This window comes from Theileria equi (genome assembly GCF_000342415.1).
Source record: "Theileria equi strain WA chromosome 2 map unlocalized gcontig_1105316255037, whole genome shotgun sequence".
NCBI lineage: Eukaryota > Apicomplexa > Aconoidasida > Piroplasmida > Theileriidae > Theileria > Theileria equi.
Window position 1 is genome coordinate 1,671,397 of NW_004668230.1, and position 19,716 is coordinate 1,691,112.

Consider the following 19,716-nt stretch of genomic DNA (forward strand, 5'->3'; position numbering starts at 1 on the left):
ACTTTAATAATTAAGTAAGAATTAAATCTATCATCCCTTGCAATTTCAAGAGGATTGTATGTTGATAAAGCTCCAGATTAATCTTGCTGGGTATCTTTCTGAGTTCCTTTATCACGGTTGCATCAGAGCACGTTTTAAGCCATGTATTGTTATCCAAAACGGTATGTAAAAACTCCAAAAGTATACTTGTGTTGTAAACATCCCGATTCAGTTGTGAAGAAACAAACTTTAATAGCGGTATGATAGTTTGTTCATCTCTCCCCTTGACAGCCGTTCCAAGAGAACCCCTCAAAATCAGCAATTCAACCAGGTTGTATACATGATCTGGTGTAAGTGTGAGAGCTAAATCTAGAGCAGCCTGATATTGGAATGCCTTTACAAGGCGATCCAAAACTCCAAGTTTAACTGTCTTGTATCCCGTTACTGAAGTGATGTTTCCAGAAACTTTTGAATTGTTTTCCATTACCGCGCGCAATTGTAGCGTACTACCAGATGATGTTTCGCTTTTTACAAAACCAGAGCTATTGTGTCTAATTAGCCACTTTCCGGTTGATAAACCGGAAGCCATTGTGTTTCCAGAAAGCGAATAGTCAAAAGCAGAAACTGCGGACTCGTGCGTATAGACATGCATCAAGGGGAATTTGCTTGAGTTCTCAGTGAATTTTATTGTCCCGTCTAGAGATGCTGTTACTATACAATTTTGATCTTCAGAAAGATATGCCCTGAAGATAGTTCTCATATGAGGTTGTAAGGAAGACTTTAGTTTTAAGCCAGATGACAAATCCCATATTTTAACCAAGGTTCCTCCTGAAACTACCATTGAAATACATGACTTAGAAGACGTAACAGACTCTATTGGAGCATCGTGTTGCAGGGTAGAAACAGGAGTTTGTGGACATCTGATATCATATATCCTACAAGTACAATCGTAACATCCTGTAGCCCATAAAAACGAGTTTTCAGAGAGATCACACAATGATCTAACACGATCCGTATGACCTTCCAATGACAAAACGGATTTTTCCTCCTGTATATCCCAAAATTTAACAGTCCCATCATCTCCTCCTGTCATGAGATGCCCTTTATCCGACGAAAAAGAATGACAGTAAATGGAACCATTATGCGCTTTGAACCCCTTTAGAAGAGACTTTAGGGGAAGTGCCAGTATATGAATGTTCCCAGAGTCATCAGAAACCGCTGCCAGCTTGGAATCTTCACGAAACGAGCAACATCTAACAAAATCCTTTGCTGAGGTGAAGTTATATTCGGCACGATTCAACTTATAGTCATAGAAGATTGCCTAAACAGGAGGATGATTTCCCAAAACTACGGATTTAGACGATAATAGAGATGTAGAAGCCAGAATAGCATAAATAGAATACCGTAATGGTGAAAAGGGCTTACCTTGGTTCCGGAAGAAACGGCGCAGAGATCTCCGCCATTATTCAGGGCTAGATGCGATATGGACGACGATTGTTTATCTTCTGATACAACTTTCAGCTGTTTGAAGAAGCTTTTAATCCCTTTATCATGCTCTATTGGTTCGGAAGGCGATTCACGCAGTCCTTGCACGTTTGAAAGCTTAAAATAGTCACCCATCTTACAATAACTACCATTTAGAGAATTAAATACAATACAAGCAATGCGATATTAAGATTTATGTGAAGTCCCGAACGATTGAGTTCTGGTAGGAATTGATCCTTCTGGTGTTGCCGGCCCCCGTCAGTGCGATTGGCTCGCCTAAAGCACTGAGAGTCAGTCCTTAGATTCGTAACCACCTGAGATTGTGCATAACACTTTGCACAAAATCCACATTTATGTTCTTCAGGTTGGATTCGCGTGTTTTGGTAATGCTTCAGCTTCGTTGGAACTGTGACGCCACCGTGACCGTCCAGCACAAGGACCGATTTAAAGTATGGATTACTTATGTATGAATAAGAAAACAGAGCTATAGAGGCGGTCTTTGCTATATATCACAGTTTTATGTGTACTCTGCTAGGCTCGACTATTTTCTTGGCTCCTAACGCTTTGGATTCCTGTATCTTGTGGCAAAGACTAGCTCTTTGAGATCCTCAAGTCATAATGGCATATTTTTTAAACTTTAGGGGAGCTTCAAACTAGTCCAGCTCATCATACCGTAAATTCCAACAGCTCGGAATCATGGGTTCGTCTCAGAGCAGGTTCGGCGACGAATACACACTCGGCCAGTGCATAGCTCATGGAGTACGTTTTCACAACAAACACTCACCGTCCACAGGTATCATCGCAAGTAAGGGAATGCAGGAACGAAAAGGACGGGAATGTATATGTAGTAAAGATTTACTCGTCAAACTGTGAGATCGCAAACGCCATACGCTATGAAACTTTTATACGAAAGAAGAGCAACATCAGCATCATACCAAATATACTACAACTAAAGGACTGCTTCTTTGAAGAGTACTACATTTATTATATATCGCAACGTTATACGTGAGTTTTTTGGATATTTTAAAACTTTTTTTAGCGGTAAAGACATTCTTACCTCTGTTACCCACGGATTAAAGTATACAGAGAATGACCTTGTACATTATTTTCAGCAAATATTTGTTGCACTCAGCACATTGCATGATGCTAACATTGTTCACAGGAGTATTAGTGCTCACAATATTGTGTTTCTCGACCAAGAATGCAAAAATTTGGTGTTACGAGGATTCAGGTTGTGTTTAAACTCATCTTTCACTTTTTTTAGGTATATGATAAACCTGAATGAGTTACCAAAGTTTGGAGCAATTATTGAGCATTCACTGCAGTATTTATCGCCAGAAATTATTTTACAAAGTACGACAGTAGCAAACGCGGCAAAGAGTGATGTTTGGGCATGTGGAGTTATCCTCTATGTTCTCTTGTTTGGAGTCCCTTTATTCTCTATAAACCAAACGTTGGAAAAATATAGCCATGAAGTCATAAACGGTCTAATACGTTGGGACCATGAGTCTCCTCTACTCTCCAAAGATTCGTTAGCAATCGACTTTTGTAAGTCGTTATTGAGAGTGAATCCGGAGGAGAGACTTTCGGCAAAGGATGCACTTTTGCATCCATGGTTACGAGATGAAAGGATTCAACAGTGTAGTATAGATGTTGCTTCATCAAACTTTTACGGGTATGCTGTGTTTTATTGTGATTCAATATATACAGAAAGGTCAAGAATACTATAGAGGAGCTCAACGCTCTGGAGCGTCGCACCTGTATAAAATGTGAGTTTGCTAGTCTCCTATTAAACAGTCTCAGATTCCCAAAAGTTTGACGATGCGACGTTGAGGGGTATACCGCTTATTCTTCGGAAGATATCATCTATTCCATACAATTTATCCTCGAAATCCACGAGAAGATATGACCCAGAAAAGTCCGCCAGACAGAGAGATCCAGGATGCTTCCCCAAATGTCTAACTCTTTTAAGGCATAGAAAGTTTGGACGTAATTCTCCAGACACTAGAGCTCTGTTTGAAATGGTACCAGAGTAACTTATGGGATGGACAACACCACCTCACTTTAAATGTGTATTAGTATCATCTTATACTTGACATATTTGGCGTTTCAATCATGATTTATTTGCCCTGATGGTATTTTATTTTTGCTGTGTGCGGAATAAAGCATCCTTTGTTTGAAATGACAGCGACAGCATAGTAAGCTATGGAAATACCTTCCAGCGACTCGAAAGGCAAGTGTTTATGTGAGGAAACATTTACTAATGATCTTTTAAAACGGTTGCTATGGGTATGTGACAAGCACATCAAGTCTTCCGCCACCAGTAAACGACGGCGTCTCCACTCGATCATACACAATGGAGAAAAGCACAAAGAATCCATAGAATCATCCCTAGCGTCTGGAATACTCTCTGATGTGTTCTCAGATTTCGCTCGTTGCTTACAAAATGGCACGAGTTTGTACAACACATTTGATCTTTTGGCAAAATCATCAAAGTTGGCAAGGGATAAGCAAAATGGAGTGCTTTACTGTATGTGGAATAGACTGCCAAAGAAAAGGCACAAAAATATCCATTACAAGTTGTTATCCCGCCGTCTAGATCCGTGCTACCAACGGAACACAGACACTTTGAGAGATGAATTTTTGATGGCGTGTAAAACCTTTAAGAGGTGCATAAATGTTTGGGGACATCACAAATGTCTTGGTGAAATTGATACTACAAAGTCATACAATGAACCTCCACAGGTTCACGTTATAAAGTTTGATAAACTTGGAGACATTATAATAACAGGTGGTGACGAAGGAATAATAAAACTATGGCACACATTTAACTGTAAACTCATTATGAGTTTGAAGAAGCATTCTGGAGGGATTACATCAATTGATGTTCATACAACAAATTCTTTTATCATTTCATCATGTGATGGAGGGGAAATTTGGCTCTGGGAGATTAATGGCAATTTTTATAGACCTCACAAGGTCATTAAAAGTAACTTTAAAATTTTATGGGTTAGGTTTGTGACAAGTATAACGTCAAGTGAACGAGATGTGCATACACATGAAAAAAATTGGAATGACATAATTAAAAATACACGTGTAATATCAGTTGATGCGAATAGTAATTTGAAAATCTATCTCATGGAAGACCTCATTTCTTCTTCGTCTGGCGATAATATCTATAAGACTGTAAATCCTATTTACAAGATTGATTTGTTTAATCACAATATCAATTCCTACGATGTAAGCAAAGTGTGCCTTCCAGATGGATCCCATTTTATAGCCTTAGGAATAGACTCTTTAAATTCCAACCCTGATCCAGACGGTGGAAACTTTAACGCTGAAAATGATGTTGCGTCCGCTTTGAGTATAATAAATGACGCGAATTGTTACGGAAATATTCAGCAGCCCTGCAAGAGTTCGGTTGGACTCTACAATAAGCTCACGGATCTCTCCGGATTTTGTTTATTCAAAACATCAGATTCTATAGATAAGCAGGAATTGGTGGAAACAGTTTCTGTACCAAACAAAAACGACAAAGAGATTCTGTCAAATTCTGATGAAGAACCCGTTTTGGAGGATAAGATTCTTAAGGAGAATCTGTGCCAGTGTGATGCCGATTTGGAAGGGAGCGTGAATTACTCCAACATATGTGTCTTATGTGATAGGGCAAAAAGTGCAAAGACACAAAATAAATTCAAATGTGGCACCGGAAAGATCCTTGATACAGATGATATAAAAGATGGAACAGAGAAGTTTCAACAAGAAAAACACGCAAATCCAACGTTTAATTGGTATAATGAAAACTGCAGTTTTTTTGAAAAATATTTGAGGGGTGTAATAGAACCTATACCTCACATTGCAAGTACTGTTGAACGTCCGGAATACTTGAATATAACTGGCCTTAACATTCCTATTGGCAGGCTTACTAGCACAGTAGTCATGTCACACGGTGAAATATCTATTGAACACTTTCAAGAGGCTGATCCCGGGGATTTTGACCCCCTGATAGTGAGCTACGTAACAGATTCTCACGAATCAAGTCCTGATGTTTGCTTTTCTAATCACTCAATGAACCATGTTACCGCATCTGATGATGGTAAAATATTTTTATGGATATGGGATGATAATTCACATTCATTCAACAAGGTTAGATTGATAACCAAGACTCTGGATAAGTGGATTGGTGGTAAAACTGATAAACAACCCGAGTATATTAGTGAACGTGATACCGATCTTTTTGATGAAGAGTTGAGCACTCCAAATGCTAGATATAATAGGCATGGAGATGATACAGTGCAAACGGAATTTGTAATTGATGTTGCATTTGCTACGAATCAAGTACCAAAGTCTCAAGTTTCGCTGTTTTCACCTGATGTAGAGACTGTACCAAATTCCCCAAATGTATATAATAATACTGAAAATAATTCCCCGTTGTCATCGAAGAGGGGTTCAACTAAAACAAGTAATGTTGAACAATCTACTGTTAAAGGGTCTTTAAGAGAAAACGGGCATTTGTATGTTATGATGAATATAACCTGGTCAAAACAGGATACATATTTGTGTATAGCCGATAGCGTAGTTAGCAAGAGCAATATAAAGAAGATGATAACTAATGCTAGGACAATTGTTTCTGGAGTATCTATATTCGATAACAATGGTGGTCATATTTGTGATATATTACACAAGGAAATTACACATCACATTTCTTGCGTATCACCACATCCTGTATTTGAAGATTTTCTACTTGTTGCTACTTATGATGGGAATATCTTTATTTTGAGTATCTCAAATTGTGCCGTTGTCAGGAAGATATCATGTGGATCTCACGCTGTTTGGTTGGATATAGAATGGCATCCCCAGGGGCACATTTTCGCTGCTTCCCAAAAATTTGGATGTTTTTCTCTCTTTTCGATATATGGAGACAACACTTATGGAAAAACTCAAAATTTTCAGTGCGGATATAACGAGTTCTACTGTAATATTCAATCGTTTTCTTCAAATGCATATAGTGGACCTGAACTTCCGAATATTCAGCTCCGTAAATATTATTACGGATTTTCTTCCGCTCCTCCTCTAACTATGGAAGGTATTTCCACATCATCAAGTATACACTGTTGGGGAGTGCCACCCCCGCAAATTATTTTAGACGAGTTCAACAATCCAGTTGAGGTACCTGCTCCAGCACCATCCACCATGCAAGTTAAAGATGGATTTGCTCACTCATCGCAACTAATAAATGCCATCTCTAGGCTCCCATTTCCCATATCTATTGGTGAATTTATCAAGAGTCATATTGAACTATATTCGAAGGATGATTTACCTTCACTTTTGAAGAAGTTTCTATCTTTCTATTCATTGGATACAACTGATGCGCGCTTAGAGGGTGATGAAAAAACTATCAGAAAGCATCGTATTGCATGTCCTTTTGGTGGTATTGATTGTATTATATGTGGGTATATCGAAAATCACGCTGAAAGATCTAACAGATACGCATCTCTTAAAGATTCAGCATTGCACATAAAATCTATTCTGAACGATAATGGAGATATAGTGACAGCATTACCACTATCAGCTAGACCAGCACATTTAGTTGCGCTACAAATGCCACTAATTATTCCCACAGTTGTGGAAGACCCCGTACCTCATGTTAGTGAAGTACCATGTCCGACAACCGTACAAGAACCAGAAGAGGTTACAGTTGATACAGACTCGAATGAGGAGAGATCAGAAGATGATGCATATGAGGACACTGTTGAGGAACAGGTACAGGACGATCAACCAGAGGAGAATAAAACATCAAACTATTCTTTCAGAGCTAAACGGGGAAGTTTGGATTACAAGAGGGATCGTGAATTAGAATTGGCTAAACAATTGGGAAGTAGGATTGGACCGATAGATTTGTCTAAAATGCCTGTGTCAGATATATCGCAAGATGTTAGTTCAGAACATTTTTGCTTATTGTGTGGCTTAGGGACTTCGGAATATTCCCACGGCGTAATGAGTAGGTTGCAAACTCTTAAACTAACTCAAACACTTTTCAAGCACGACAATTCATTACACCCAGGTGGATCAAAGCTTTCTAGAAATTTGTTTCTGGGCCCAGTAAATATCGCAAAACGGTTTATAAATCAACTCTTGGAATTTTCATCTGTTTCTAGGCGAGTTGAATCTTTAAGAAGCGAAAGCCTGATATTTGTGCATACCTCTTGCCTTGCAAGTTCATCTCTCATGAAACTTGATTCATCAAAAAAACGGATTATAAATCTTCCAGAAGTTGTAGTGAAGGCTTCCCAGGAAACTTGTTCTTTCTGCAACTCAGATTTTGCTACAGTTTACTGTTCTGGTGAATGTGGAGCTGTTTATCATTATCCATGTGCTGTGGCACTGTACAAGTCACAGCTAGGATCCAGTAGTGGAAAGTATGAAAACATATTCAGGGATGTTATACACATTCCAGATCCTCTAACATGTGACGAATTTTTGTGTTTAGATTGTTTAAGGGACAAATCTTATGATTCAGATGCATTTTCCAACTATTTAACTGGAAAGTCTTTTGCCAATTCCACGCCACGTGATTGGTTATCTATAACCAAGGACTCTATAGACGTTGATTATGTACCACAGATCGGAGATTTGGTTGTTCTTATGCCGTCCTCGTTTTATGGGTCAGCTATAAACATTGGGAATCTCTGGAAGTTTTCGTCAGACACGGCTGTGCTACTAAAAATCAAGGATATAGACTATAGATTTATAGGTCCGCTTGAGGGAAGATCTTTTGTATCTGCAGTTTTGTTAATGGAAAAGTTCCCTCCAGTGGATGAAGACTGTCCAGATATTACAGTGTATTATACTCCAGGGTTCCCAATTGTATTATTGAGGGATGTTCTATTGGGTGTTAGAAGACTTTTGGGACTAAATGTCGGTGATTCAATATCAGTTCGTCTTAACGGAACTTGGAAACAAGCCAAAATAAAGAACATTAGGGTTCCAGAGACTGTTGGTCATGATTCAAGGTTTACTTTGGAAGATGTTGATTTAGAATCACTAGAAACCATTGTGAAACTTTCATCGGTAATGGGAACGAATGCAGTGCAGATTGAGCCCCTACCAGATTTTAACCAACAGTGGATTTCTGCTTGGGATGTCTTTGTTGAAGACGAACAAGAATTAGGGTTGATCAAGAACATTTCAGAATGTGTACTTCCCAAGGAAGATTTGCAGGTGCTTATTAACATCACATTGGACGAAAAATTTGCACCCTTTTTCACAATTGAGGAGTATAGGGAACAAGTAATAGAAACAAGTGAAGATGAACAAGAGGACTGGATAAAAATCTATTGGATGACTATTTCCAGACCTATAGGTCTAGATGAGATCAGGGAACGAGTACTAAATGGGTACTATAGAAGATGTGAAAGCTTATATCATGATATGAAACTCGTTGTTAACAACTGTGAGGAGTTTAATGTCTCAACTTCTGACATTGTTAAGCTCGCGAACGAGTTTAGCGAACAAATTGATACCATTAGATACACACAAGAGGATGAATATAAAACGATCATTAAACATTTATGGCCAGAAATATCCCACTTGTATGGCAATACTCCGCCATCAACGCAAAAACCAGTGGACAAGGTCAAGGTACAGTACAAGGACGATGAGTTTACCGAGAATACACGAAAAAGGCACAGCTCGGAAATCTATGAAAACACCCGCAGGAGCCAACGACTACTCACAATTGCCAAGAAGCAAGAAATAGAGGCACAAGAAAGTGGAGCCAACAGTCGCGCGCGCAAGACAAGATACAATTTGAGGTCTTAATCGCCAAGTGTGTGGCAGTATATACTCTGGAGTCGAGATTCTGCCGCTCACTCCATATAAATCTACGATGCATGTTTCATTTTCTAAATTAATATGGAGATCAGTGTGGAAAATGAGGAAGACATTGTATCGAATCTCACAATCGTAATCATTTTAGACCAGAGAGAAAACGAACTCCTGGGATTCGATTTTGTCTCATTGCCAGAGGCAAATATAGTCTCAGGTATATGGAATCTCAGACCAGGAGCCCATTTCATCTATATCAAGGACGATGAGAGCGAAGAAGCCGATGAAACTCGGTTCGGGGAGTTTATCTACCTGAAGAAGGGCGAGATCAAGGTTATTAGACGCTCAGCTGACGAAACCGGCTCACCATTTGAGATTGTGGAAGACTATTGTAACGAAAGCTACAAGGAGTCGGTCATAAATGGCAAATTCAAAAACAGAATGGCAAACGTCCCCAAGGAATTGGCAGATTTGTGGTCCAGCATGACGGACTGCATAAACGGTGAGCTCATAAACAAGTTGAGGCCGATCCGTCGAGCCATCAAGTCCAGAGGTCAAAAACTCCAACGGGATTCCATTGTCACTGGCAGAGGAGACGTTCCAGATCCGTCGGCGGTAGAGTTTGAGGATGAATTCAGCAGGCTATCAATCAACTCTAAAGGTGGCCATTCGGACGAATGCGAGACTCCGAATGATAACTACATTTACTACTCGGACATACCACTCTTTGACAGCAAAATCAAAGACATCAAGAACATTACTCCAGAGATGGTTACCCGCATGCACTTGGACACAAGCTACATTTTGGACCATTTGAGAGATGAATACCAGAGCTCCAGGGGAGGCTATAAATGCACAGAGTATGGAAGAAACTACCACCTCTACGTGCTTGGAGAACTGCAGTTTAGCTTCATCCTATTCCTGCTCTGCTATAACATTGACAGCTTTGAGCAGTACAAGAAGCTCCTACGGGCCTTTTGCAATGCTGAGACCGTCCTCATTGAAAACGAAAATCTCACTCACAAACTCTTCAAGACACTTCAACTTCACATTGAGACCTGGGACGAGAGCAATGACGTGTTTCAAAAGGACAACTTCTTTGTAACCTACTTGGCCAACCTTCGGGAGATTGTGCTCGACAACGAAATCGAACTATCGCATTCGTCTAGACATTTCAAGAGACTGGAAGACTCGTTTAAACTCAAGTTTGGGATAAGTCTCGCTGACCTAGACATGATTAACAACTGCGATCCTTAGAATCCACGAGCTTTTTGGCTCCGCTAACATTTTCTCACTCATTCCTACTACTCACCCTATGCCTCATGTTCCGGGGCGCCGTAGAGGCCACTCCACGTTTTAATATCGCAGTTTGGGCAAGTTGCTTCGCCCAGTATATTTAGCTTCTATTTATCAAGTAAAATGGAGAATAATGTAGTGTATACCAACAACGTAAAGAAAAACATCATTTACGTTGGTAATTTGCCCAGGCAGTTGACAGAATCCCAAATAAAGCGTTATTTCTTGCAATTTGGAGATGTTTTAAAGATTCGCTTGATGAAATCCAAAAAGGTGAGCCGCAAACTCGCGATATGACACTGACGCAGACCAATGGATCCAGGGGATACGCTTTTGTTCAGTTTGAAAACAACGAAATCGCACAAATAGCCGCAGATGCAATGAATAACTACTTCATAGACGGCAAGAGCCTCAAAGTTCACGTGAAGGATGACGAGCAGATCGTCAAGAATCTCTTCAAGGTTTGTCATTTCGCTTCTTTACGCAACTTTACAGAAAGGGAAACCCGTGATGAGTAAAAAGAACAAGATAAAGCTGCTTGATAAGGAGAAGCAACTCAAAGAGGCCAAGATGAAGAGCAAGATAGAGGAACTCTCAAATTCGCTAAAGAATGGCAAAAAACTGGAACTGGACGAAGATGCCAAAGAGGTCATTTCAATGCTAAAAACAAAGCTAGAAAAACTACAAGGCAAAAGGGACAAGTTTGCTACTGATCTCTACGACGACTCCATCGCCACCTATCAAAACGTTCTAGACGCCATAAATGCACACATTGACTCTAATTAGTGTAAACTTGTGCCGTTGTTTCATTCTCGCAGTCTATACGTTGCCGCAGAATTGTGATGTCCAGGTCCACCTCCAGGACCGTCGCTAAGTATTTTATTTTGTAGCCTTTGGCCCAGATAATATCCAAATTCATCTGTATTCTCAGGATGCAATCAGCGCCCACAGTCCTCTGATTTAAAGATGAATTACGATGAGAAGGTCATACAGGGATTCGGATCAGTGACTTGCACCGACAAATTGCTCTTCCTAGGACATTACGGACCAAGCTCAAAGGTTTCCATCTTCAAGTTCCTGGAAAATGAGACCCAGGATATCAAATTCGTAGGATCGCTTTTTCCGATCATCGGTACCGTGGTAAAACTGCTAATAAACGCAGAGAAAGGCACACTAGTCTGCGGCACAAACGCAGGGTACCTCTACATTTGGGATATCAGCAATGAAACGATCGAAACCCTGGAATCGCTCACCTACAGCCCGCTCTACGGCGATGGCTATATTCCCTTAAACTCCAGAGTTGCTCCAGTCGCAGTTGTTGAGCCCAGCAACATGGGAAATCTGGTAGACTTTGACTTTATATACCAGAACAACTTCATAATAGGTGAGTGGACTCTGTATATTATAATGGCGTGTAGGACTGGAAAAGTGGCCTGAGCTGAATGTAAACTTTTACAATGCTTCCAACGGTTCAAAGGTGGCATCTAGTCGTAATCTTGTCAAGAATGTCGACAAAAACAAATACATGACCTGTGTAAAGGCTGATCCAAACTTTATATCAAACGACGGCAAGGGTCAATGGGTTGTTTGCGGATCTGCACGCGGAACCATATCGTTGACCCTAGTGCCTCCAAATGTTCTAAATGAGGAGGGGAAAACCGTGGAGCTCTGCTGTTTTACCTTTGACCTCGCAGAGTCTGTGAATATAAATTCACTCGCGTGGAGATTTAGAAGTCCGTCATCTACCAATCTCACGGTTTTATCCGGATGTTCTGACGGTTATATACGGTGCTGTGTATTTAGCACGCAGTCTGATTCTCCAGTGCTGCATAAACAAGCCACGTATTCCTATTCAAAGTCGTCAATCACAGGTATGTTTTGATGTAGAGGCAACATTGCACACAGGGACTGTGAATAAGATAATATGTGGAAAGGACACAAGGACCGGAGTTCCATACGTCATTGGGTCTTGCAACATGATCAGCGAGTTTGGTAGCACCGAAGCTGGAGATGTGTCATCATCCTGTGCATTTGAACTGGTCTACCAAAAACTTTTGCAGGACTCTTCCGACGATATCATATCGTTTGCAAGCATACAAGACTACATAACAAACATGTGCGTTTCACCAGACCACAAATTCGTCGTCTTGGTCTCCTCGAATGACTCTGTCTACCTCTGCCCTGAAAACACCAATGCCTCCGGAACGGCAACATCGCCCTGGAAAAAACCACTCAAACTCACATGGCGCACTCCAGAATTTGTAAAATTTATCAACAACTAACATTTCACATTCATTCCTATACACTCACCACCAAAACCCAAACTCCTCAGTCCAAGTTTTTTGCATCATGTGGCTATGCGCCCGCATCAGGGGCAAAAACACACTCGCAGCTCTAAAAGAGTTGAGGGTACATGGAAGAAGGTATAAAATCGAAAAGGTGCAAAGGCTTGGCGAAACCTTTGAAAGAGCATGCTGGAGAGGAGTAAGAACCGCAGAAGAACGCACGTACCTCAAAAAATATCACTTTATCAAGCACTGCATCAATGTTATCGACAATATCAGGAACAAAAAGGCCCAAACACATGCCACTCCTGAAGATGTAGGCGACGCTCAAAAGTTTCTGGAACAAATGACCGAGAAATACGACGGAAACAACACAGAAGAGTGTATGAAGGACATACAAGACTACATTAGTGCCATAAATGACCGCCAAAAGGTACCAGTCGCACCTACTCAACACATTTTACAGGCACAAGATACACCCAGAGACATTGATACCATAAATAGGCTGACAAAAATGGCCAACAAACTACAAGAAAGACAGCAACTAATCGCAAAACATGGAGACAATCCAGACGTAATCGGATATAACAAAAACAAATTAAGAAGAATGATAGGACTATAATTTACACGTTGGCATTAGATCCTTCTTGATCAATTTTAAGATCTTTTTATCTTTGCTCTTCCACTTTTTCACTTTTAATTTCTTGTATCCCAGCTTAATGATCTTTTTCAAGTCAACCTCCCCAGGATTGTCCAAACTAAGGCTAGAAAATCTCCTTAGGGGTGAATACAAACCATCTAGCATCGAACTCCCATTCAGCATATCTGACGATTGTGTTACATCGCCACTAGTATCCAAAGGATAATCAAAACTTTTATTCTTGCGTTTTATGAATTTGTTAATGACCATATTGAGGGCTCTCTTTACACAGTACATTATATATATTGGCGGAATTTGAGGAAACTTTTGCTTAAAATCAACATCCCGGAAAGAGTGTATGGTTTTTGACTTTACCAATTTTTTAACCCAGCCTATAGCGACTCTGGCAACCATGGAGTGGTCAAAACCCGTATACACTGTTTTGTATACTTTTGGCAGCAGTGTTAGATTAAAGTGCAATCGGAGTTTACTCGTTGAGTATTTTGGGAACCGTTCCTGTATTTTGCTCCACGGTATGTTCTCAACGGTTTTATATTTTACACCGCCGCTGTCCATCAATTCCTTCACGCAGTTGTATAAATCACGTTGAGTATCTTCGTCAATGTAGTCTTTAATGACGTTCTTGTCAATATGCGAGGAACTCTGCGTAAGCATTCCGGAGATATCCTTCATTCCTGATATTTTGTCTTCGTCCGACAAGTTAGGATCCAGAACCAGTGATCTGTAGTTATTGACAAACGGTTGGACTTCACGCCATTTATCGTGAATCTGCTCCGGGGATCTATCCAGCTTTCTTGCCAAGTACTTCCATGAGTTGGCACCATGTTCATTGTCGAAATAGGTCTTGAGCAAGAGCAGCACCTCAGCATCGGTCCATCTTCCGGAGTTGTACTTTATCAAACGGCGTCTCACGAAATTATAAATAGACTTTGGGTGTCTATCCGGTAAAACTTTCTTACCAATCAGTATTATGGCACTGGGCCCCTTTCCTTTCTTGCTGAGCAGATTCCTTATGGCCTTGTTTCTGTCGCAATCATAATGTTCGGATATATGATCATCTATTGCCTTTGTGAGCTTATCCATTTCTTCCTTTGTGAATGTTCCCTGCAAATTCATAAAAACCAGAGGCACGACTTACAATTCGTAGGCCATCCAGTAGACGAACTCTACTCGTGGCTTTCGCGCTGGAATCATGGCTCATTGGTCTAAAGGTCGATTATCATATTCACAAGTCCGTGCTGCAAGTTCATAAATTGTGACCGCGAGGGATAAAGCAATGTGTACCCACGGCGGGAGTCCTGGGCTCCACTGCGCATAAAATGTGATTAAAATGTATTTTACCAACAATTTCTCTAGACTCCTCACTAAACGTGTAGGATATGCGCGTTTTAGGTACAATTTGACACGCTCTCCTACTAATACCATAGACGCTCTTTATTTTCATACGCGTACTTCGATAAAGGCTGATAAAGAATCACATAGAGACCATGGTAACACAAACAAAACCGATTTAGCGTCCAAGAGAAATCCATTTGGTCCTACCCCTCATTATTCAGGCAGACTACCTTCCGTGACAAACGGCAGAAATTGCGCTAGAGGAGATATTGGTCTCTTGTATCTGGAAAAAATGTTCGACTATACCCCGAAAATGTGGATAAAGTTGACAAAAATGGCCAAAGATAGGGATACCTTTATGACTCTTTTGACAAATTTCCAAAGACACCTTAGAGGCTTAAAAGGCAAGGAAGTATTGGAATTACTGGAAAGGATTCGTTACTACGAAATTAGAGAGAATAACGAGGATATAGACGTTTACCACGTGATTATGTGTGAATTAGCATACAGATTGACAAGGGAAAACCTTCGCCATTTCTCAATATTAGAAATCTCAAGGCTCTGCAAAATATTCGGGAAAATAAAATTCAACAAGGAACCAAATAAAAACGAATCATTAATACCAGTATGTGCAGAAAACTACAGAAAGACCAAGATTTACGAACTCTGTGAAAATTGTAAATTGAGATATGGAGACCTGGCAACGCAAAATGGAAATGATCTAATGACCATATTGATTGTCTCGTTTGGTAAATCCATTCTAGCTCAATTAAAAAGCATACGCAAACTCCATGAGAATTTGATCATTCCGTACCTCTCGTTGGTTGGAAGTAGAAACTGCACAGGTTGCTCACATATTGTCAGAGAACTCTGCATCCGCTGCCACAAATGTTTCATGTCCACATATTCGCTTATAAATATCGCAATACTATTACACACCATTAAGAGAACTAGGGCTAGAGCTAATTTTATCTTCAGAAACATCGCAAAAAGACTTGTAAAGGATAATGGAATCGAAGATTTGTGTAGTAAAGAATTCGTTACAAAGGCCCAATCCGTAGCACTTTCTCAGCTTATTATATCATGCATAAGCTCCGAGTACAGACCTTCAGAGGACAATAGGCGAATTGATGCTCTCCTCTATAGGATTCTGGTTTATGTAGAAAAGACATTTTCCAACCTGCTGAAGTATGACACTGACGACAAGTACTCGTATTTTATCACACAACTAAACCTACTTAACAAGGCGTGCATTGTGGAAAGACACAGACTCCACTCTAAAATTATGGCCAATCAACAGCTTAGCGACTTTATCAACTCCATTCCAAACTCGACACGATTTGATGAAGCCTACGATTTCAAGACCAGCACTACGCACCTTCAAGTTCGCAACACTCTGGACATGTTCAACTATGAAACGGAGGTAGAAACCAAAGTCTACCCTTACATCGTCGACATTCTCGTCAAGTCAAAGAATTTGATTATCGAAGTTGATGGGCCATATCACTATACCACATACATCAACAAGAGGTACGTTCCTATGCATGTGTCCCTGTCTATCCAAATAGAGAGTAAAACAAATCATCTTTAGTGTGGGCAAGATATTAAATCGTGAATCTTCCGATGACTTGTTTCAGCATACCCTCAATAGCAGGCTCAAACAGCGTCTGTTGCAAAAGTCTGGGTACAAATTCGTCAATATACCGTACTACAAGTGGCCAAACACCACCAGCGCGCAAGTCTATTTCATAGCATCCCTGGGACTTTAACCAGGCACCTCAATCGCATATAATGTACAAATTCATGCTCATTTCTGACTATCTCTCTTTTCTAGCTTAACCATGTAGCTCTCAATCGCAGGATTGGCGCCATTGAACGATTTCCTGGAGAATTCATGTGTAAAGCTACGTCCGCGGACACTCACCTGCTCATATACCGAATCTTTAGGTGTTTCTGCTTCCTATCTGGTTGGTTATCGTGAAATTTGTGTATTTCCTCGCACCCTTCCCTTATCCACATGGAATCGCCGTGTATCAACGTCTCTACCGTCTTTTCATCTGAAACTTGGCTCTTTTCTTCAGACTTTTGCATAAAACGGAGCCTATGCAAGTTTGAACTCATCTTGCCAGTGCATAAAAATAAAAGTTGCGATAAATTAAAAGTGATGGGTCGGTCGGCCCAAAGTCATTCGGCAGTTTGTCCACTGAATTTCAGTGGTATAACGGATGGTTCCGTGTCGTCACAGCGTGCCATCCCCGGATCTTACGCTTCTCAGCGTCCTGAATATCCACAAGACTTACAACTTTTGTCTCTTGGCATCTACGAGGTTGTCTATGCATCCTAGTACTCACCTGTATTCTGACCTCCCTTTGTATGATCCAAAATCTGTAAATGCATTAAGTGGCGAAAAAGAACAAACCTCATCCTCTACAGAGCCAAACAGGTCTGGTCTGCTAGCCACGAAGTTTGACAGGTTCCCTTCGATATCTGCAAATCTTGTATAGACTGTATCGCGACATACCTTCTGTAGGAGCGAATGCAGACTCCATAGCTGCCCTTTCCATGAACTTGTCCTTTTGTTGCCTGAATAATGCATTATGAGAGATGGGTAAACATACTTCCACTTTGGATCCAATAGGAGAATACGAAGATGCTCGGACATTTCTGAAGCGGGAACCATTTGACCGGTAATTGGACATTTTTGCATTTGCGACCCCGAAGACTTTTTGGTCCTCACATACGATTTCTTGACCTTTATGGTCTCATCACCATCTTGTACGATTCTAGTCTCCTCACGGTTAGATCTTTTAGCAGGTGGGACGTCTGAAAAGTTTGATACGTCAGACTTTCTCAAGTCATCGTCAAATGGTATGGTACACTCTGCAACATCCACATCGTCAACAGTGACAATTGGTGGTGGCGGCGCATCCTCCTTTGTAGTCTTGGGGGTAAAGAGCGATTTAAAGGTAAGCTTAGCCAGGGCCTCTGGCTGTGAGAAATCAATGGGCACCGGCAAATCGTCTTTAAACTGCACAATTTGTATAGACGATGAGAGTGTAAAACTTACATCACTAAAGTTGATGGTCTCTGCGATAAAGAAAGAATACCAATCGATTGACTGCATCTCTGCTCTCTCTTCCTCCTTTCTCCTGGCCTCTGCCTCAATCTTGGCCGCCTCTTGAGCGTCCCAGTCTGCACGTCTCTGGCAGATTCTCAAGTACTTTATTCTATCTTTGGCAATAGTCTTTAGCCGTTCAATCTGAGGTCCTGGAGGGAGCAAACACTTTGTATATGCATCCGTAAGGTTGCTAAAGTAGCCAAACAGATGATGCGATGGGTTCAGAAAGTCGAATTGAGGGTTACTCCTCTCACGCTTTGTCAACTCTACCAGAAACTTTTGTCCATTCCTAGCAACAAAGAGGGCAGTGTGCTTTATAATGTCCCTGAATATGCCATGATTGGTGTGCGATGAATTGTAGGAGGAAAGAGCAAGAAAACGAACATGTCCAGAGAAGTAATGTACGGCTGTTCAAATGTGAAGACGTCACTTTCAGGTCTCTCCAGGGCCTCTGAGGACGACCCAAAGTCTGATAGTGCCAGCAGCTGTTCCTTCTGCTTATTCTTGAGCTCGAGCTTCTTGCGCTTATCGAGAATGGCCTGAGGAATCGAAGGGACAAGATCAACGACTAAATGGCAAATGTAGGAATAGGAGTCAGACTTACCCTTGTTCCCCTGTAGTTCCGACAGTTTTAGCCTGTAGTAGGTATAGTAGGCGTTGCCTGGCTCCAGAAAGGAGAACTTGGAGCTCGAAGCCCCTGATCCATCGTACTGTTCGAGGCGAATCTTTTGCTCAAACTGCTCTCCATTCTTGGCAACAAACTGCGCAGTTTTGTCAATCACAGTTCTGACGTAAGAAGGAGGATAAATGACTTCACTCGCAATCGAAGCCATAGTCGCCGCCAGCTACACACGTAAACATGGAATCCACACCTAGAACGCTCCCTACAGATGCGAGCAGTAGGAATCTATAAACAGTGTACAAGAAGAGAAAAAGAAACAAATAAATAGGCCGTCGGCACCCAAAGGTGTTCCCGGGCGGTCCCCCACCCCAGTACTATCCGGGCCTAGCGCAACTTGACTTCGGAGTTCGGATGGGATCCGGTATATTATACGCAGTATGGCCGACGGCAACAGCCCTTCTCTTTGCTTCCTCAAGTGTTCTACAAACTATAGAGGTAGAGTATTATTCTTGAAATCAACAATAGTGAGGCCATTCTACCTGTTTCCAATCATGGTCAGTCAACTATTGTGACTGGACAAGGTGACAGATGATCCCTATCGTGAATAAGTGGCGGGATAATCATGAAGTTGGTAGAGGAAGATGGATCTTCTAAACGTCTAAGTAAGGTATATCCATGCGTTTTGTGGGTGTATTATAGATGTACAATAGTAGAGTAGTGTTGTTCTAGTGTGTGCTACCCGGAAAAGTCCATGAAAGAGGTTCCTATAAAGCTATCTATTCTATGGGAGGGTTTTAAAGAGTCATCTAATGTTCGTTATATATCCACTAATGTCCCAAGGAAGTTACCATATATCCCAATTAAACAGCCCTAAGTGTATATCCTACATGGATTTGTACGCTATAGCTTCTCATTATTCATTCTTAATTCAACATGCATAAGTCTCTGTAGAGGATCTAGAGTCACTGAGAATGGAAGAGTCATAGTCCATTTTGTATCTGTACCCTTTGTTTAGACTTATAGTCTTTTGTCACGCCTATTGCGTATTGTTTGTTTACATAGTTACCACCATTCATCCATACTGACCATTCTGCTCACACCAGTTGAG

At 40.9% G+C, this 19,716-nt stretch overlaps 10 protein-coding genes across 10 annotated transcripts; 7 read left to right on the forward strand and 3 right to left on the reverse strand.

Annotated features, from left to right (window-relative positions):
• Window positions 1-10: 10 nt before the first annotated feature.
• Window positions 11-1,599, reverse strand: BEWA_042390 (WD domain, G-beta repeat family protein; the record flags this gene model as incomplete). The annotated part of the gene is made up of 2 exons (XM_004833596.1): window positions 11-1,300; window positions 1,405-1,599. The coding sequence occupies 2 exons, from the start codon at window positions 1,597-1,599 to the stop codon at window positions 11-13; spliced, it is 1,485 nt and encodes a 494-aa protein (XP_004833653.1).
• Window positions 1,600-1,745: 146 nt separating this feature from the next.
• Window positions 1,746-3,547, forward strand: BEWA_042400 (protein kinase domain containing protein). Its single transcript, XM_004833597.1, has 5 exons — window positions 1,746-2,223; window positions 2,258-2,469; window positions 2,504-3,139; window positions 3,175-3,233; window positions 3,268-3,547. Exons 1-5 carry the CDS (start codon window positions 2,161-2,163, stop codon window positions 3,498-3,500), a joined length of 1,203 nt encoding a protein of 400 aa, XP_004833654.1. The 5' UTR covers window positions 1,746-2,160; the 3' UTR covers window positions 3,501-3,547.
• A 122-nt stretch (window positions 3,548-3,669) lies between these two features.
• Window positions 3,670-9,285, forward strand: BEWA_042410 (conserved hypothetical protein; the record flags this gene model as incomplete). Its single annotated transcript, XM_004833598.1, has 1 exon — window positions 3,670-9,285. The coding sequence occupies one exon, from the start codon at window positions 3,670-3,672 to the stop codon at window positions 9,283-9,285; it is 5,616 nt and encodes a 1,871-aa protein (XP_004833655.1).
• Window positions 9,286-9,378: 93 nt separating this feature from the next.
• Window positions 9,379-10,548, forward strand: BEWA_042420 (hypothetical protein; the record flags this gene model as incomplete). The annotated part of the gene is made up of 1 exon (XM_004833599.1): window positions 9,379-10,548. One exon carries the CDS (start codon window positions 9,379-9,381, stop codon window positions 10,546-10,548), a length of 1,170 nt encoding a protein of 389 aa, XP_004833656.1.
• An 85-nt stretch (window positions 10,549-10,633) lies between these two features.
• BEWA_042430 (nucleolar phosphoprotein, putative) lies at window positions 10,634-11,393 on the forward strand. The gene is made up of 3 exons (XM_004833600.1): window positions 10,634-10,860; window positions 10,896-11,048; window positions 11,083-11,393. The coding sequence occupies exons 1-3, from the start codon at window positions 10,711-10,713 to the stop codon at window positions 11,371-11,373; spliced, it is 594 nt and encodes a 197-aa protein (XP_004833657.1). The 5' UTR covers window positions 10,634-10,710; the 3' UTR covers window positions 11,374-11,393.
• A 160-nt stretch (window positions 11,394-11,553) lies between these two features.
• On the forward strand, window positions 11,554-12,869 carry BEWA_042440 (conserved hypothetical protein; the record flags this gene model as incomplete). Its single annotated transcript, XM_004833601.1, has 3 exons — window positions 11,554-11,971; window positions 12,006-12,458; window positions 12,493-12,869. 3 exons carry the CDS (start codon window positions 11,554-11,556, stop codon window positions 12,867-12,869), a joined length of 1,248 nt encoding a protein of 415 aa, XP_004833658.1.
• A 67-nt stretch (window positions 12,870-12,936) lies between these two features.
• BEWA_042450 (hypothetical protein) lies at window positions 12,937-13,460 on the forward strand (the record flags this gene model as incomplete). The annotated part of the gene is made up of 2 exons (XM_004833602.1): window positions 12,937-13,305; window positions 13,377-13,460. The coding sequence occupies 2 exons, from the start codon at window positions 12,937-12,939 to the stop codon at window positions 13,458-13,460; spliced, it is 453 nt and encodes a 150-aa protein (XP_004833659.1).
• Window positions 13,461-13,488: 28 nt separating this feature from the next.
• BEWA_042460 (conserved hypothetical protein) lies at window positions 13,489-14,649 on the reverse strand (the record flags this gene model as incomplete). The annotated part of the gene is made up of 1 exon (XM_004833603.1): window positions 13,489-14,649. The coding sequence occupies one exon, from the start codon at window positions 14,647-14,649 to the stop codon at window positions 13,489-13,491; it is 1,161 nt and encodes a 386-aa protein (XP_004833660.1).
• Window positions 14,650-14,863: 214 nt separating this feature from the next.
• Window positions 14,864-16,637, forward strand: BEWA_042470 (conserved hypothetical protein; the record flags this gene model as incomplete). Its single annotated transcript, XM_004833604.1, has 2 exons — window positions 14,864-16,398; window positions 16,460-16,637. 2 exons carry the CDS (start codon window positions 14,864-14,866, stop codon window positions 16,635-16,637), a joined length of 1,713 nt encoding a protein of 570 aa, XP_004833661.1.
• A 578-nt stretch (window positions 16,638-17,215) lies between these two features.
• BEWA_042480 (conserved hypothetical protein) lies at window positions 17,216-18,916 on the reverse strand (the record flags this gene model as incomplete). The annotated part of the gene is made up of 5 exons (XM_004833605.1): window positions 18,591-18,916; window positions 18,371-18,554; window positions 17,487-18,311; window positions 17,390-17,451; window positions 17,216-17,355 (listed from the first exon to the last, which is right to left on the reverse strand). The coding sequence occupies exons 1-5, from the start codon at window positions 18,817-18,819 to the stop codon at window positions 17,216-17,218; spliced, it is 1,440 nt and encodes a 479-aa protein (XP_004833662.1). The 5' UTR covers window positions 18,820-18,916.
• Window positions 18,917-19,716: the final 800 nt, after the last annotated feature.